Genomic DNA, 18035 nt, shown 5'->3' with positions numbered 1-18035 from the left:
TGCTCGGCAAAGCGAACATTCAATGGCCTCTTAGTTTCACCAAATAGGATTTTCCGCACTCACAGGGTATCCGGTAAATGCAATTCTTGGAATCGCAGTCCGCGTTTGGTGGCCTGGTTTTCGTGAGGCTGCGACGGCTAGTGTTACCGGATCTGAAGCAGGTTCTGATGTTCATAACATGTGGAGGTTCATAATTTAATGAAGTAATGATTCGGTTTGATGCTCAGAATTATCTATTACAAAGTTTTATATTAGAATGATGTTCGTTGACGCGATTTCTTGATATTGCCATGTGAGCACTTAATGTACATCAAGTTTTCGCTCTTCATTAAAAGGAGTACGATGATGAGTACGATGATGACGTTTTTGATACTGTAACAAACTCAATATAAAACTGACTTGATGAATTTCACCTTACACGGCATACATCTTCGTTGATGGAGTCGACTTTTTCAAGATCATTATCCCGCATACGCCCACAAAGCCAAGGACAAGTAATTCCCTTGAAGAGAAATGATATTGGCTGTTCCTTCTGATCAGACCTAAGCACAACGTGAAAGGACAATTTGTCTTCAGCTCTGCCTGCTTATCTCCTGAACGTAAATTCATTTAGGAAGACATATTGTTCAGAAACTGGGAATCCCAGTTGTTTCGGCCATTGAGTGAATAAAATTCGTTGGATTTAATAATGCTGGATTATTCTTCCATTCTTTTTTGATAGTGGAAAAGTTGGGATGTCTCAGAATTTTCAGCTGAGAGATATCGCCGTGAATTCAATTCAATTCAGTCAATATCTAAATGAGAAATTCACGTGATGTATGTTAATTGATGCAAAATATTCAGCAAAAACATCCACAGGGAGAGGGGCTTGATTTCTTGATGATTTAGTGGTTTACAGGGCGGGCCATTGAAAACTTGACATGAAGGTTTTGGGTCATAATCTTGCAAATACTAAAAACGCTCAGGCTGGTCGATTTTTATTTGGAGGGGGAAAGTTTTTTCCTCTTCTACAGCGTCGACACTTCAATCCCGGAGCAGAGGGGTGAACAACCCTTGGAATTTCAATTGGGAACTGGGGGTGAGTCGCACATCGTTTGAAAGATCTCAGAATTCTCTAAACAACGGTGTACATTTTTTTTCATACGAACCATATTAAATTGAGAGTTGAAGTTGCTTACTTTATTCTCATGTTAGCATATGCTCAAAATGGGCACCTCCAGCTTCCATACAATAATAGAGATTCTGCTGGAAACGTTCTCGAACATTGCGGAGCATTTCTGAGGTGATTTGGCGACATTCATTTGTGATTCGTTGCCGTAAATCTTTGAGTGATGCAGGAGGAGTACAGTAAATTCTGCTATTCAAATGACCCCACAGCAAGAAAGGCACACGGCGAAAGATCTGGTGATCGTGGTGGCCATTCGATAGTGCCCAGTGATCCGGAAAAGTCTGATCTAAATACTGCCGAAAAGGCAGAAGTGCAGAGGAACCCCATATTGTTGAAATATTAACAGATTCTCCAGATAATTATGGTAGTTTTCAATAGTATCAGTGAGAAGGGGATTGATAGTATCTTGCAGAAGCTCCAGATACATTTGTCCGGTTAATTTGTCTTCTGAAAACAATGGGCCAACAATACGGTCACCAAAAATTCCAGCCCATACATTTTTTTGTGGATGTTGAGTATGCACTTCATGAGAAATGTGAGGATTTGAATCAGCCCAAATTAAAATGTGGATTTTCCACCGCTCGTTCACCAACCAACTCGCAAAGTTTCAACAGTCGATCGGAATCATCTTCATTCAGTTCTTGCGGTAATTTGATCTTGTAAGGATGCATTTTGTGTGTTTTCAAAATACGCCGAATGCTAGTTCGTGACACCCCGGAAACAAATGCTAACTTTCTTGTGCTCAAAGTGTGGTCAAGCTCAACATGGCCCAGAATTGCCACTTATGTCGCCTCATTTGTTACTGGTGGTTCGATTGGCCGTTTTTTACTTGCTACAGATCCAGTTGCGCGAAATTTTGCATTTGAATTGAAAACATACTGTCGCGACACATTCTTCCCATGTTGTTGATTGAACAGTTCAGAGGCTCTCGTAGCACAACGTCTATTTCCATAGTACAGATCAATCAACTCAACCCTCTCTGCAGTTGTGTAAACCATTGTTTCTTTAGCAATACTTTACGGCACTCACTACTAGTTATGATGTAGATATCACTTTTAACATCAAAATGGGAAATAGAAACAGCGTTTTTAACCATTTTTCAATTGTAATAGTCCTCTTATCAGAGAAGAACTAAAAAATTAACAAAAAAGTAGCGTAGAAAACAAATGAAAGAGTTCCAAATACATTCCAACTGAGCAGTGGCGTACAACAATTTGTTGCTATTAACAATATTGAAAAACTTAATTATCGGAAAAAACTATTTTAAATACGTGCAAATTCAAAAAAATGTACACCATTGTTTAGAGAATTCCCAGATCTTTCAAACGATGTGCGATTCATCACCTATTCCCTATTAAAATTCCAACTCTTTCAGTTGTATTGCCAATTGCATATGCAGGACATTTTCTGTGAAGATTCCTGCACTGACGCATGTCTGATATAATCCAACGCCCTTCGTGGTATTAGCCAGGGGAGTAGTTGTTTTCTGATAGGCGTCAGTCCATTAAACCTACTGTGTAGGTATATAGAGACTGGCTTGAACGTTTGAAGTTCCATTTGCTTTAGATTTGTTTATTGCCAGTCTTCAAGCATAGCCCATTGACTAATAAGAAAGTTTTTATTCCTTATTTAGAGGAATCGGGCAAATTACGGATGTGCAGTTGGTTAGTTCCTCGTCCACTAGATGGAGTGACATTTTTGATGTTCGCTCCAACTTCGGAAGAGGAATGAAATACTCTGAAAGAATTCCGATTTTCAATTGTGGAATATCATTGACTTTAGGTCGATGATGGTCACTATCTTGCACTGATGAGTGGCTAATAAGCCCGAAACCGGTCTGCAAGTGTGCCCGTTCCATAATTGAAGGTCGACTCTTTCAGTTGTATTGCCAATTGCATATGCAGGACATTTTCTGTGAAGATTCCTGCACTGACGCCTGTCTGATATAATCCAACGCCCTTCGTGGTATTAGCCAGGGGAGTAGTTGTTTTCTGATAGGCGTCAGTCCATTTAACCTACTGTGTAGGTATATAGAGACTGGCTTGAACGTTTGAAGTTCCATTTGCTTTAGATTTATTTAAAATTCCAAGGGTTGTTCATCCCTCTGCTCCGGGGTTGAAGTGACGACGCTGTAAATGGGGAAAAAAACTGCCCCCCTCCCAATAAAAATCGACCTGTCTGAGCGTTTTTTCGGATTTGCAAGATTGGTACACAAAACCTCCATGTCAAGTTTTCGATGGCTCACTCTGTATACGTTGGGTTCGAAAACCTGCAGACCATGGCCAAGAAATCCGGGAAATAGCTTTGACAGGACGCATAATTTTTATCAATAAAGCTGTTGATATTTTCATATTCGAAACCAATACATTTCAAGCTCATGGTGATAGGAATTCAGCCTGTTCATATAAAGGTCTTGAGGGTTAATAAAAAAAAAGAATGTTATGTGGTTCCACTTTTTTCCTTAGGAAAATTTATTGGTGTGTATTATTCGCAACAGTTATTTTATTTTCTCATTTTCTCAACAAATTCTAGGATAAGTCATTATCCCTACTAATTTGGGTCGTTCTAACTAACTAACTAGCTAACTAACTAACTTGGTTCTTCAAAAAAGTTTGAACTTCTACTTGAATTTTCAGTTCGGAAAATTTCCATTTGTCAACACCTTACAGAATCCAAAATTGTATGCATAAAATGCTTAAGTACTGAATACCTACTTGCACTTTCGTTCGCAAATGGTCTAACAATAATTTATGTTCCTTCCTGTCGATTTCCTTCCCACCAGCTGGTTTCGTCATTCAGTTTTAAATTGTCGATTCGGTATATCTCTGAAAATACTCACCTGTGAAACCAGCGGCCGTATTTCAAATACACATTGTTGGAATAACAAATAAGATTTTGCTACTCCTCCGGGATCTATTCCCGGAAGTATGCGGAATGAACTCGGGGTTGATAACTCGTAGGAAAATAAACGAAATGCTACCCACATTTCCATGTTACACTGTAATACGATGAGTTCTCCGAACGCCGTGATACGAGAAATAAAAGAGGAACGAAACTAATAAAACAACAAAACAAATGCAACATTTTCCACTCCGACGTGACAAATCGGATACAGCGTTTTAACATTGTATTTTTATTTTCCATGCAGCTCGCAAGGGTTCTAGCTAAAAGAGAGTGACATACACTGTTTTCCACTCATATATATTTAGGTGAGGAACTCATTGGCATTTTGAAAATGTTCAAACACTGAATGAATATATGTGTGTGCAACTTGGCAAAACTAGCTGTGCCTCGAACGATAAAAATAGATGATAAATCTCAACTCCCAACTGAATAAATTTGGCATCTGTCCACTGAGAACATTGTTTTCAAGTTCACAGAATCATTTTTCCACTTACTGTACTAACACGATAATTTCTACACGAGTTCCTCGATGTTATTGAGCTCTCGCTCGCGTCTAATATTCAGGGGCTCAGCTAGATATCTTTATACTATGGTAAAAAGCACAATCTGAGGAAGTTCACCCAGAGAAGTCCGAAAAAAAGGCCAATATCCTGGTTGTATGGTCACTGTTCAAATTGTATTTTGAAATTACCCCAGTCATCTATTATATTGCAAGAGGTTGAATTGGTAACATTTGTTCCTCACTCACATGCCCGAAACTTGGTTATAATTCACCTGAAACGAGATTTTTTTTCGAAATGACATTTTGTTTCTCAGCTCTAACTAAAAAAATGGCGGTGCTCTAGCTCATTTCAAATTTGAATGAGCTTCTAGTCGATTGCCTATCAAAAAACAACAGAATATTGAACCGAACCAGGTTTTGGACGTATAACACTATACCACACAGAATAATTTCTCCACTTACTGTAGCATCACGATGTTCACTACACGAGTTCATCGATGTCATTTAGCTCTCGCTCCACTCCACCGGCTGATCTATTGCGAATCCGAAATTCAGAGGCACGGCTAGATTTGCCAAACCGTAAACGTTAACTAGTCCGTCAATTGATAACAAAAGAAAACTCAATTTTATTGTTCACTGTTTGGACATTTATGACATCTAAGACTATATAACATAACTAGTTGCGAATGTGTCCTACTTTGGACGTTTTTTGAGAAATGTAGTATTGTATTTTATGTCAATTAAGATGTTTCCAGTTGGTTTCAAAAGAAAGACAACTACTACATATCTGATCAATATTTCATTGTATATATGATTATACTGAATTATATTCATTAAAAGTTACACTGAAAAAAGTAACGATTTATATTTAGTATCAAGCAATACCGTAACATTTTGAAGATGAAGATATATATGAAGGAAGTTATGTAATCTAGACAATGGTATGATCAAAGGGAAAACCATAGTTGAAAATAATATAAAAAACCTTCAGAGACAGGATTTGGATGTTCACTAGACTAACAACAGAATGTTTATACTCGAGCTCATGTTCACAAAGGAAATGTTTTTGTCAAGGTTTCGGTGATTTATTGTCGCCTTCCTCAGTGTCGCAAAATAGATTTACATATGAAATATGTAGCTAGAAATACGCAAAGCCATCCTCTCAGTGTACTTAACCGATTGTTTTGGCAAAGCAGTGGTGTCAGTGTCACTAATGAATTTGGATTTTGCCATGCGAAATCACTGAATCGTTTGCATTCAAAATAATATCGTGTATAATTGAAACCGTGAATAATCACCAGGAGACTAATGGAACAACTGAAAATACACATCAAAACTAGATTAGGATATTTGGAATCTCGTATTTGTCAATAATTGTTGTTGAATTGAAATTTAATTTGAAATTTACCTCAAAATGATGGATACTCAAAGCCGTTTTATTGAACTTCTTTCTGTTCATTTCTGGACAATTACTTTTATGTTACCTGAGTCTATTTGTCAAATATTGTTTAGTTCAACCTATGTATACTTATCATAATTCATACAGAGTATCCGATATATATATATATATATATATATATATATATATATATATATATATATATATATATATATATATATATATATATATATATATATATAGACACGTGTTTCGGGCTTTGGCCCATCATCAGTATGGTGCAGCCAAGTGTAAGGATGGGCAACACTTGGTTACCAAAAGATAGAAATACAAATGCACGGAACCACCAGCAGGAGCCAACCGCACATTTGTGGTTTCAGTTGATAGATCTTGTGTTTACAAGAAAACTATCAAAATCACCACGGAGGCAGCTATAGCTACCTGCGTGACATCCGGGTCCAGGAAATTATACGAATATGAAAGTTATTGAGTGTCTTGATATAGAAACAGTAGTTAATATCGGACATAGCACTCAAGAAAGTGGCAAACCATAGACACGTGTTTCGGGCTTTGGCCCATCATCAGTATGGTGCAGCCAAGTGTAAGGATGGGCAACACCTGGTTACCAAAAGATAGAAATACAAATGCACGGAACCACCAGCAGGAGCCAACCGCACATTTGTGGTTTCAGTTGATAGATCTTGTGTTTACAAGAAAACTATCAAAATCACCACGGAGGCAGCTATAGCTACCTGCGTGACATCCGGGTCCAGGAAATTATACGAATATGAAAGTTATTGAGTGTCTTGATATAGAAACAGTAGTTAATATCGGACATAGCACTCAAGAAAGTGGCAAACCATAGACACGTGTTTCAGGCTTTGGCCCATCATCAGTATGGTGCAGCCAAGTGTAAGGATGGGCAACACTTGGTTACCAAAAGATAGAAATACAAATGCACGGAGCCACCAGCAGGAGCCAACCGCACATTTGTGGTTTCAGTTGATAGATCTTGTGTTTACAAGAAAACTATCAAAATCACCACGGAGGCAGCTATAGCTACCTGCGTGACATCCGGGTCCAGGAAATTATACGAATATGAAAGTTATTGAGTGTCTTGATATAGAAACAGTAGTTAATATCGGACATAGCACTCAAGTTATTGACTGAGAAAATTTGTTGTCAATTGCATCAGTTATATTTATTATACTTTTGATATAAAATGCGTTCAGGCCATTTGGTATAGTTGTAAGATTGTATTCTTTGTTATTATTCCGTATTAATGTCTTCAGTGTATTCCACATTTCAGTAGAATTGTTTTTATTTGATTCAATCTTTGTCTCTAAATAGTTCTTCTTTTCCTGTCTAATTGTTTTCACTGCTATATTTCTTTTTTGTTTATACTTTTCCCAGTTATCCGTTGTTTTATTGATTGTATGCTGTTTGTAACTCATATCCCTTCCTTTTGTAGCTTGCCTCACCTTCTCATTCGAGAATTCTTCATAATGTCGAAAGATCTTGACCGTTTTTTTGTGTTGGATGTTGGTATCATACGGAGCAACTTTTAAATTTTCTGTAGTCATGCAACTCTACAATCTATCGAATCATCGTGTAACATTGCAATGCAAATGATTGTAAATTCACTGACACCACTACTCGTTAAACCAATTTTTGATATGAATGCTTTTAATTCAGTATATTTTGTAATCTCGAGAAAGGCGATAACCAATCTCGAAAACGTTGGCACTGAATTTTTTTTATGTCCAACGGCTCGTGAAATTTGAAGTCAATGCACATTTGGACGTAAAATCTTATTGTATAGATTTTTAAATGTTAGTGTACCATTTCTAAGGTAGTGAATATACTTACATTCTTAGCTCTCCTCTGATCATTCAGATAATCTTGCATTTTTTTCATAAAACACGCATTAAGTTGTTCAAAAATTCAGTGTGGAGTTTCAATATTGAATTTGTTAAAGTATTCCAAACTTCGAAACTCAATAAACCAAAAAAATATTGTACTAGAAACTTTTCCAGCATGAGTTCCTCGCCTAATTTTTAAAACTCACGTCCAGCAGTAATTGAACTTGATACGAAGAGATCATAAACTAATCAAATCGCAGTTATCGAACGTCCCCAATTACCGGAAGAACCGTATTTCGTCAGGAGATCAGGGAGAAATAGCAAGCATGGTTCATCTTGGTCCGGGTGTTCAGTACGTCGCTGAAGGAGGCAGGGCATATCTCTCACCTTCCAACCCTCAAGACGTCATGATAGAAACGAAGAAAATTGTGAGTTGCATGTATTCTTTAATGGTTAAATTATTTTTTCCGTTTTCATGAACCTATTTTGAACTGTAATATCTCATTGAATACACATTCAATTCATTCGAAAAGAGCGCCATTTGAAGCAATGCACCTTCGCCAACGTAACATCAACATAAAAATTGTGTACTCAGGATTGGATGAAGTAGATGAAGGCCGTTTTTGCCTGGTCCTGATTGGCGGAGGTTCTACCGGTGACAAAGTTAGGGAAGTGCTTGAAAAGATTGTAGTCGGTTGGCGTGAGGTCTGAAGAGTATGGTGGGTGAGGCAGAACTGCGACTCTCAATTCGTTCAATTTCCGGGCGGTGATTTGTGGAACGTGCGGATGGGCGCAGGATCGGACCTCTTCTGTCAAAAACTTCTGTACAGTTTGTCGATTTCCTCACAGGACTCTGCTGTGATGGTTTGGACAGGTTGCAGAAAGTTATAGGTCTCTTCGTGGTAGGTTTTCGCCATTGGGAAGTCCTTGGGTACCTCATCGGTTTCCAATCACTCCCCTGATTGTCTCCAGTGGTCGTAGAGGATCCACTTTACTTCACATGTGACGATTCGGTTCAAAACTGGATTTGCTGGCTGGTTTTGCTGGCGCAAAAGCAAATAAAAACAGATCCCGAAACGTGATAATTTCTGTCAATCTTTCAAATCGTGGAAAACCCACTTGTCGAGCTTTATGACCTTTCCGATGCGTTCCACGTACCATTTGTGATGGATCAGTGTCCATCAGAATCCTCAAATCCTCGTCCTGAACTACTTGGGGCTCATCTTCGAGTCTAAAATCCCCGGAACGAAATTTCGCAAACCAACGTGCGTTCATCAACACTATCATTGCCAAATCCCTGGTTGATTTTTCTGGCTGTTTCGGCAGCGCTATGTATCAGAAGGCTACCGTTTTTTCTTTTTTTTTTTCAAGGAACTGAAATTACAATGAAATAACATACAAGCAACAACCAAAAAATGAAAAAAATGAACTATTTACACGAGCTGGAGAATTAAAAAATATTAACAAGGAATGAAAATTGAAAATTCAAAAGATTCGAAACCAAGTTACTTCACGACATTTGGATTGTTAGTATCCTCAATCGTATTCGGGTGATAACTGAGTTGATCACTCCGAGATATGACTATTTATAGGTCATTCGAGTGCTTTCACCTATCCCCTCTTCCCTCTCTCCGCTTCATTGGTTTTTCGTGGGAGCTGTCCGTTTGGCGGGAGTTGGTCGAGTTCCGCTTGATTAGAGGTTTCCATATGTTACGTATCTCTACACTAGCTTGGCTGAATGCCTTGTTAGACAACATATATGCGGCTTCCTTGAATTTTCTCCTAAACCAGTGTTCCTCTTTGTGGATGATTTCAGCTTGAGCCCACTTGATATCATGTTGATAAGTCCAAACATAATCTATTATTCCGGATTTGCTGGTTTCTCCTCGCTGTGTATGGTTCTTGTGCTCAGCAATGCGAACTTTCAATGGCCTCTTAGTTTCACCGATGTATGATTCTCGGCACTCGCAGGGTATCCGGTAAATGCAATTCTTGGAATTGCAGTCCGCGTTTGGTGGCCTGGTTTTCGTGAGGCTGCTACGGATAGTGTTCCCAGATATGAAACAGGTCCTGATGTTATACTTGGACCCAATCCTTCTTATTCTTTCCGACAATCATCTGATGTAGGGAAGTACAAGTACTGGTTGTGGAGGCTTCTCTTTCTTGTGGAGCTCTTGCTGTCTTCTAGCTAAAGCCTATTCCACCATCACATGGGAGTAATCACGGTCTAGTAGAGTTTTGATGATTCTTCTCTTAGTCGATTGATAGTGGTTGGATTCCTGGTTCAGATACTGTCCTATGTGAGTGTGTTTACAATGTACAGACGTTTTCCTTTTAGTGTCGGTCCTCTTCACCAATACGTCTAAAAATGGCAATTCATTGTGGACTTCCTTCTCCATTGTGAAAGTGATGGAAGGACTCACGTTGTTGCAGTCCCTCAGCTTGCGTAAAAGTTCGTCCTTCAGTTGGAAGCAGCAATTTCGTACACAGCATCCTACTAATTCCATAGTTACTTGTATCGGTCTTGTGGATTTTAGGTAGTCCATACAAGTGAGGGGGCTTACTGTGGTGCGGTGTAGCCATGATCTCTCTTTTTCCCAAAAATAGACTTGGTGATTTTTCAAAGTCTGGTACAACTCTTTTCCATTCTGCAGCACCTCTTCGATCTTCTGTTCGTAGAGATCAGTATCTATCACAACAGTAGCGTTACTAATCACTGCCAGATGCGAATACTGAGGTTCCTTGAAGGAACTTGATTTTTCATTTCTCATCTCTTGGTGATATCTTTTTGTCACAATAGTTCATGTTTTTGTCTATTTGATAAGTAACTTCGCCAGGGCGGCTCCAACACCGGTCAGTCAGCTCATTTTGTCATATCTTTCAAAATCTCGTTAAATAAAAAGATCTTGTGAGATCTTGATACCCACCACTCATATTAACACTGATTAATTCAGATCATGTAAATTACCATCAATTCAAATACAAACGAACTTGACAGAAATCTCGTCCAGATCAATGCGACGGAGTTCATTGAGATACCACTTAGCAGCTTCATTCATGATTCATGAATGGAGTCTCATTCGTGGGTTTTGCGAAACCCATGAATTATTCATGTCTTCGACAACGCCATATCTGTTCAGAATGTTTGAATATATATCAGGTTTGGGAATCACGCAGAAGAAAATGTCTATGCAACTCATTAGTGAAAGGAATAAAAGTCAGAGGTGTTTTGTGTGTTAGGAGATTTTCTGCTATCGAAAAAAACGGATCAGAGAATTTGCATCAGATTCTGAGTAAAAAACGGAATCGGGTGCTGTGTTTACAGTGGCATACGTGGAATGTACTCTGAGTCAGAAAAAATTACCATCCTGAATATATGAAAAGGAGACAGATGGCAGGATCGGGTATAGCGGAGCATATTCTAAAATCAACTGGTGGTCACGCTGAATAATAGAGAGAAAAAAAAATTATCACAAAAGAAACTCATGAAAAACTTTTAGCAGGTAACAAGTGCATTTTTAATAGCTCTGTGGAAATAGATTATACTTCTTTTGTTCGAAGGTGATTGACAATGTTTCATGATGAATTTCATTAGTTCAGACTTCCATTGTCTGATATTATATAAAATGATTTGAAATCCCTGAAATAACTGAAAAATAAGAATTAAAGAAGAAGAATAAAAATGGATAGCTGAAAAAAAACAATTATATCAAGCAAAAAACCTAAAATGAAATAATAGTGAGATAAAATACAAGTGAAATTGAACAAATTGAACATGACATGACTGGACCGATTCCTCCGTGAGCTCACTATTTATAGGTCATCTGAGGACTTTCACTTACCTCTACTTTCCTTTTTCCGCTTCACTGGTTCCGTGGCAGATGACCGTTTTGGCGGGAGTTGGCCATTTTTCGCTTGCGAATGGGTTTCCATATGTTGCGTATTTCTACGCTGGCTTGGCTGAATACGTTGTTGGACAACATGTATACGGCTTCCTTGAATTTTCTCCCAAACCAATGTTCCTCTCTGTGCAAGATCTCAGCTTGGGACCACTCGATGTTGTGTTGATAGGTCCAAACATGGTCTGCTATTCCTGATTTGCTGGTTTTCCCTCGCTGTGTGTTTCTTGTGCTCGGCAATGCGAACATTCAATGGCCTCTTAGTTTCACCAATATAGGATTTTCCGCACTCACAGGGTATCCGGTGAAGGCAATTCTTGGAATCGCAGTCTGCGTTTGGTGGCCTGGTTTTCGTGAGGCTGCTACGGATAGTGTTACCGGATGTGAAGCAGGTTCTGATGTTGTACTTGGATCCAATTCTTCTCACCCTCTCCGATAATCCTCTGATATAGGAAAGTGCAAGCACTGGTTGTGACGGCTTCTCTTTCTTGCGAGGCTCCTGCTGTCTTTTAGCCAAAGTCTTTTCTACCATCGCTTTGGAGTATCCATTCCGCTGAAGATCATTTTTGATGATGTCTAGTTCCTTCTCGAGACCTTCCTTCGTATTACAGAGCCCAAAAGCACGGTCTAATAGAGTCTTGATGATTCCTCTTTTAGTCGATTGATGGTGGTTGGATTCGTGGTTCAGATACTGTCCCGTATGAGTGGGTTTTCGGTGAACAGATGTTTCCCACTCTTTCCCTCTTCATCAAAACGTCTAAGAATGGCAATTCGTTGTTGATTTCCTTCTCCATTGTGAAAGTGGTGGAAGGTCTCACGCTGTTGATGTGTTTCAGGAAGGTGTCTAGTTCCCATGGTTCCATATTATGAAGGTGTCGTCAACATACCTCAACCAGACTCGGGGTTTCTTGTGGGCTTCTTCAATGGCCAGAGTTTCAAACCACTCCATATATATGTTGGCTATGACTGGTGAAAGTGGCGATCCCATTGGCAGTCCCTCATCTTGTGTAAAGAATTCGTCCTTCAGTTGGAAATAATAGTTTCGTACACAGCATCCTAGTAATTTCATAATTACTTTCATAGGTAGATTCGTTCTCTCTTTCAGGTTCCCGTCTTCGGGTAGCTTTCTCTGTATGATTTGAAGTGCTTCTTCGACCGTAACGTTGGTGTAAAGGCTTTCCACGTCGAAACTAATTAGTTGATCTTTCTGTGTAACCTCAATTGACCCTAGTAGTTCGACAAAATGCCTTGAATTCTTCACAAAAGACGATGTTTTTCCTTGTAATGGTTGTATTAAGGGAAGTAAAAATCTAGACAAGTTTTGAGTAGCCGAATCTCTGGAGCTGATGATCGATCTAAGCGGAACGTCCTTCTTGTGGATTTTGGGTAGTCCATACAAGTGACGGGGCTTACTGTGGTGCGGTGTTAGCCATGATCTTTCCTTGTCCGAAAAATAGACTTGGTGTTTTTTCAAAATCTGGTACAACTTCCTTTCGATTGATGCAGTAGGGTCCCGTACGATCTTTGTGTATCGTCCCTTCTGCAGATATATTATGCATCACCGATTTCAGTAAATATTGTAGCAATATTTGAAAAAATTCTATACAAAATACATAGCTCTAACAAACGTTCATATCCTTTTCTCCATGCATCAAATCAGTCATTAGAATCGCGTCTAATCCTTTGCGAAAACTCAATTCATTAGAATTGTGCTTAACTATGCTTAATTAGGTTGAGAATACAATATTTTCGTGTCGTTTTAATTATTATAATTCAGCTTATTGTATTGTAAAATTGAATAAAATTGCACAGCACGGCGTCCGCTCTCTCGTTGTAAATAATGGTGTATACATTTACCGGAAGCGCCAAGTGAAATCCATGTTGTATTATTAATTTTTTTGGTTCACGCTGTTTCTCTCTTGGGCGTAAATTCTTCATTGAAATATATGATGGTATTTGTTCTTCCAAAGAAAAATTTTTAACAACAGTCATTTTCGAATTATACAGCGTGTATCACAATGTGCGATGAGTAAAATACTTTCTATAGTAAACCAGATTTAAACGGATTTAATGTTTACAAATCTATGATTTCCGGAATTTTGCTCTCCACAATAATTTGATGAAATCTTTGGTCTGGAGATTTTATCTCAAAGTTTTATACTTGCAAGCATCTGCAGCATTTCGATCGATTGGACTATGGTGTACGACGGATTTATGTTACTTTCGAAATTCACATGTGAAATAGGAGCACTCTGACAACGCTGCGTAGCTTTTTCCTTTAACCGTTTCACTTTTTTGGCATTGGGAAAAATAATAAAAAAATATTTGATTCAAAAGTTTTAGATATCACTTTAACGAGTAGAATCGTGGCATATCAAACTTAAGTGTCTTTGATTATGTACCTATACAAGGTGTAACATGAGTACGTTGAAATATTCAAGTGGCGTATTTTAGGAAATAAACTTGTGTCCGAAAATGCTTCGTTTCGGAGATACATGGTGTTGAAATTGAATTTTTCTGTTCGTTTTCTGAAACTATTCGCACGAAATTCGATACCCAAGGTATTTTTGACGTAGGAAATAATTTTGAATTAACTGTCATGTAACGTCTAGAGGGCGTTGCATACGCTTCCATTATTTATTTCAAATTGTCCTAACTTTTTTGACAGTGAACTTTTGGTACTTTTCATGAAAAAACCTAATTCCCACACCTATTCCAAGCAAAAAAGGTACAATTCCTCAACAACGGTGGGGGTGATTGTTTTCGGGATATTTACAATTTTCTATATCGATGCAATTACTTAGCTTCTAAGGCGCTAAGTGAAGTTGCTGAGAACATTACAAAAATTAAGTATGTAGTGGATCTTGTCAAAATAAACAATATTTATCGGAGAATCATTCGTTTTCGAAATACAAATAAGCAAAATTGAAAAAAACTTTGGAAAAAATTTCAACAATTTTTATCTCGAAAACGAATGATTTTTCGATAAACATTTTAGAGAAAAAAGTTGTTTATTTTGACGAGGTCCACCACAGACTTACTTTTTGTAATATTCTCAGAAACTTCACTTAGCGTCCTAGAAGTAATATTTATCGATGTTTTTCGAAATAGAAAATTATAAATATCTCGAAAATGATCACCTCCAGCGGTGTTAAGAAAGTGTACTTTTTTTACTAAAAAAAGGTGTGGGAATTAGGTTTTTTCATGAAAAGTACCAAAAGCTCACTGTCAAAAAAGTTAGGACAATTTTAAATAAATAATGACAGCGTACGCAGCGCCCTTTAGATGTAACATGAAAAGTAATACAAAATTATGATTTCTCACGTCAAAAACCCCCGGGTACCACATTTCGTGCGAATAACTCATTTTTTGTAAAAGTTATTTTTAGAAAACGAACATAAAAAATCAATTTCAACGCCCTGCACCTTCGAAACGAACTATTTATATAGACTTTTTTTTAAATTGTCTCAGGAATACGTCACTTGGATATTTTAACGTACTTATGTTACACCCTGTATCATTGCTTTTTCACAGATTACACCAAAAACGATTTGATTTTCACAAGATCAAATTGAACATCCTCATAATAAAAAATCTATGTAAGAGCTTATATCGTTGATAGTATCGATTCATAGTGGATCCGTCATGTTTACCTGATACTGTCAGTGTTGCCAGAAAAACATGACACTATTTTCTGCATGGCTAATTCAGCATGGATAAATGCCCGCAATATGTAAGTATACATTAAAACGAACTTCCTCATCTTGCTCATTTGAATTTATTGTCACATTTCTGGAACACAATTACATTGACATTTGACAAAATTTTTCAAATGAGAATCCCCAACTGTTCTTCTCAGAATTCTAGTTCCTAGTTGTGGAGCAAAACACATAAAGTTCTCTGGCCCTCGAGTACCTTCAGACGAGTCGGCCAATGTAGAAATTCAATTCTGAAGGTATCCTATTTTCCAGGTTGGAAATATATTATGTTGAATACTGGCTAAAGTTTTTTTGACCTCCATAACCTGCCGTTAAACTAAATAGCATCCTTCCTCAGTCGCTAATAATAATATTCAGTTCTTCTTCTATCAAAATTCGATGGGAAAACTCTATCATCGGCCTTCAGAATCTACTATCTAGACAACTACTTGTCTAGATAGTGTCACTTTTCCACCCATTTTCGTTAAGTGACATCGTTGCGTGGCATTATTGATTGGCATTTTTCTTAATGAATCGAAGATTTGATATTTCAGGTCTTTATCTATCGTTGATATATCTTTATAATGTCTGTAACATTTTATGCTTTCTATTAATCATATTTCTATTTTTTGTGCGAAGACGGATCAAGTTTCAATAAAGATTATTTTTATTATCAATAGTTGCCATAAGGTGCATAGACCTTCAAAATTCATTTCATATTATCAATCAACATTCTTAAATTCTTCTGAATTGTAGAGCTTTAATTTTTTTCCAGATGTTGACGACTGTGTATGACTTTTTTTGTGATTCGCACTGCAATATTCAACAGCTTTGATAAAATAGAACACAAAGGAATGTTCTGCATTTCAAATGAAGGCTGATGCTCTTAACGGAATATCTTAAGGGTCCATTTAATGCAAGCATCGTCTTGTGGATTACAACCTCGTTCTGAAAATTTAAAACGTACAATTTACTTCCATTATTGAATCCGTTTTTCTTAATGGAAGTACGAAAATTTCCTTTGTGGTATAACTGGGCAGAGTGAATCTAATTATCTATTTATCTGCTTGTGAAAATAATATGATTCCTTTATTGACTCTGTATTTTTCTGTGTCTACTCGAAAGAGGTCACAAATAACTGAGGTGGTTGGTGTTTATCTTCATTATCGTTTGAATCATTCACACTCCCTACAAACTACCTCCGAAGTGTGTGAAAGCTACCTTTCCGGGATTTTTGGTCTAGACTTGCAGGTTTTTATGCCTGCCGTTTTCGGTGAATTTGTGGAAATGGAGAAAATTGGTCATCGTTATGTGGTAAAATACTCTTATTTGAAAGACCTCTGCCCAACCAATACAAAAGCTGAGCTGGATTCTACTCTGGATGAGTCTGCTTCTTCATTAACAATAGTAAAATGTTGGGTAGCAGAGTTTAAACGAGGCCGTTCGAACTCCAAAGACGAGCATCGCAGTGGTCGACCAAATGAGGTGACGACCCCAGAAACGGTAAAGAAAATCCACAAAGCGGTACTGAATCATCGTTGACTGATAGTGTGCGAGCTAGCAGTCTTGGTGCGGTACATCGTATATTATCTGAAAATTTGGAGATGAGAATTCTGTGTGCAAGATGGGTGCCGCGTTTGCTCACACTTGAGCAAAAACAGTGTCGATGGGTCCATCACTTCACACCCGAAACAAAAGAACAATCGAAGCAGTAGACTCAAAAGGGAGAACTGGTTACAAAGAAGGCGAAGTCCGTTTCATCTGCAGGCAAGATTATGGCATCGGTTTTTTGCTACTCAATGCACTCTATTCGCTAGATTCAGCCCCTTCGGATAATTTTCTGTTCCCAAACTTGAAAAAATGGCTCAGTGGTCAAAGATTTTCCAACGATGAATACTGACTGACTGAATGACTGTTTTGAAAAGAAATACAGTTCTTATTATAAAAACGGTAAAAAACGTCGCTGGGAAAAGTTATAGACCTACAATAAAAATTTTTCAAAATGTTTGTGTTTTCTTTGTTGGGCTGGGTACTTCCAGGAATACCCTCGTATTATATTAGATCTACTTTAATCTTGAAACGAACTGTAACTATCTTTAATTAATTAGAGTGTCTACAAAAACACAAGGGAGTAACAAAATGAAATTACATACACATGCCGAATATTAATTTGACCTAAAATTGGTAAAAAGTTGACTGTATTATTCAAGATAAAAATTGTTCAAATTATCAAACTGCTACCACTGCTACACTTTTCGTTTCAATAGAAAAAAATTTTGGAATGGAATAGTAGGAAAGGGCAAATCATTATATTATGGATACCATAACAAAGAAACCTTAATTTGTAATGTACTGTACTCTAACAATTTTCATATGAATTTGTGTTTCCACCAAACTGACAAGGTTGGCTTTTATATTTCGGGATTAAAGAACGAAAACAAATATTAATCGTCGAAAATTACTTTATTGTTTCTCAAAATATTTCCCATGAAGATCTATACACTTTTGCATGCGTTTGAACAAATTGTCGAAGCACTTTTGCCACTCTGAGGTATCTCCAAAACATGCATTCTGAATTCAGCTACCGCTTATTCGGGTATCGA

At 37.7% G+C, this 18035-nt stretch overlaps 1 protein-coding gene across 4 annotated transcripts in view; it reads left to right on the top strand.

Annotated features, from left to right (window-relative positions):
- Syt7 (Synaptotagmin 7) overlaps positions 1-18035 on the top strand; it is a 703683-nt gene that overhangs the window by 197079 nt on the left and 488569 nt on the right. For 2 of the 4 annotated variants that reach the window (XM_074179453.1, XM_074179410.1), the window contains exon 1: positions 8043-8263. The exons of the other annotated variants lie outside the window; for them this stretch is intronic. In XM_074179453.1, coding sequence (XP_074035554.1) covers positions 8162-8263 — 102 coding nt within the window. In that variant the 5' untranslated portion in view covers positions 8043-8161. Of the gene's footprint in view, positions 1-8042; positions 8264-18035 lie in introns of those variants that run through there. 4 annotated transcript variants of the gene reach the window in all.

This window comes from Leptinotarsa decemlineata, unplaced genomic scaffold, assembly GCF_025532065.1.
Source record: "Leptinotarsa decemlineata unplaced genomic scaffold, Ldec_3_MD MMD2_P_RNA_scaffold_1, whole genome shotgun sequence".
NCBI classification, from domain to species: Eukaryota; Metazoa; Arthropoda; class Insecta; order Coleoptera; family Chrysomelidae; genus Leptinotarsa; species Leptinotarsa decemlineata.
The sequence above is the reverse complement of the archived record's forward strand: the minus strand, read 5'-3'. Positions and strand labels throughout refer to the sequence as shown.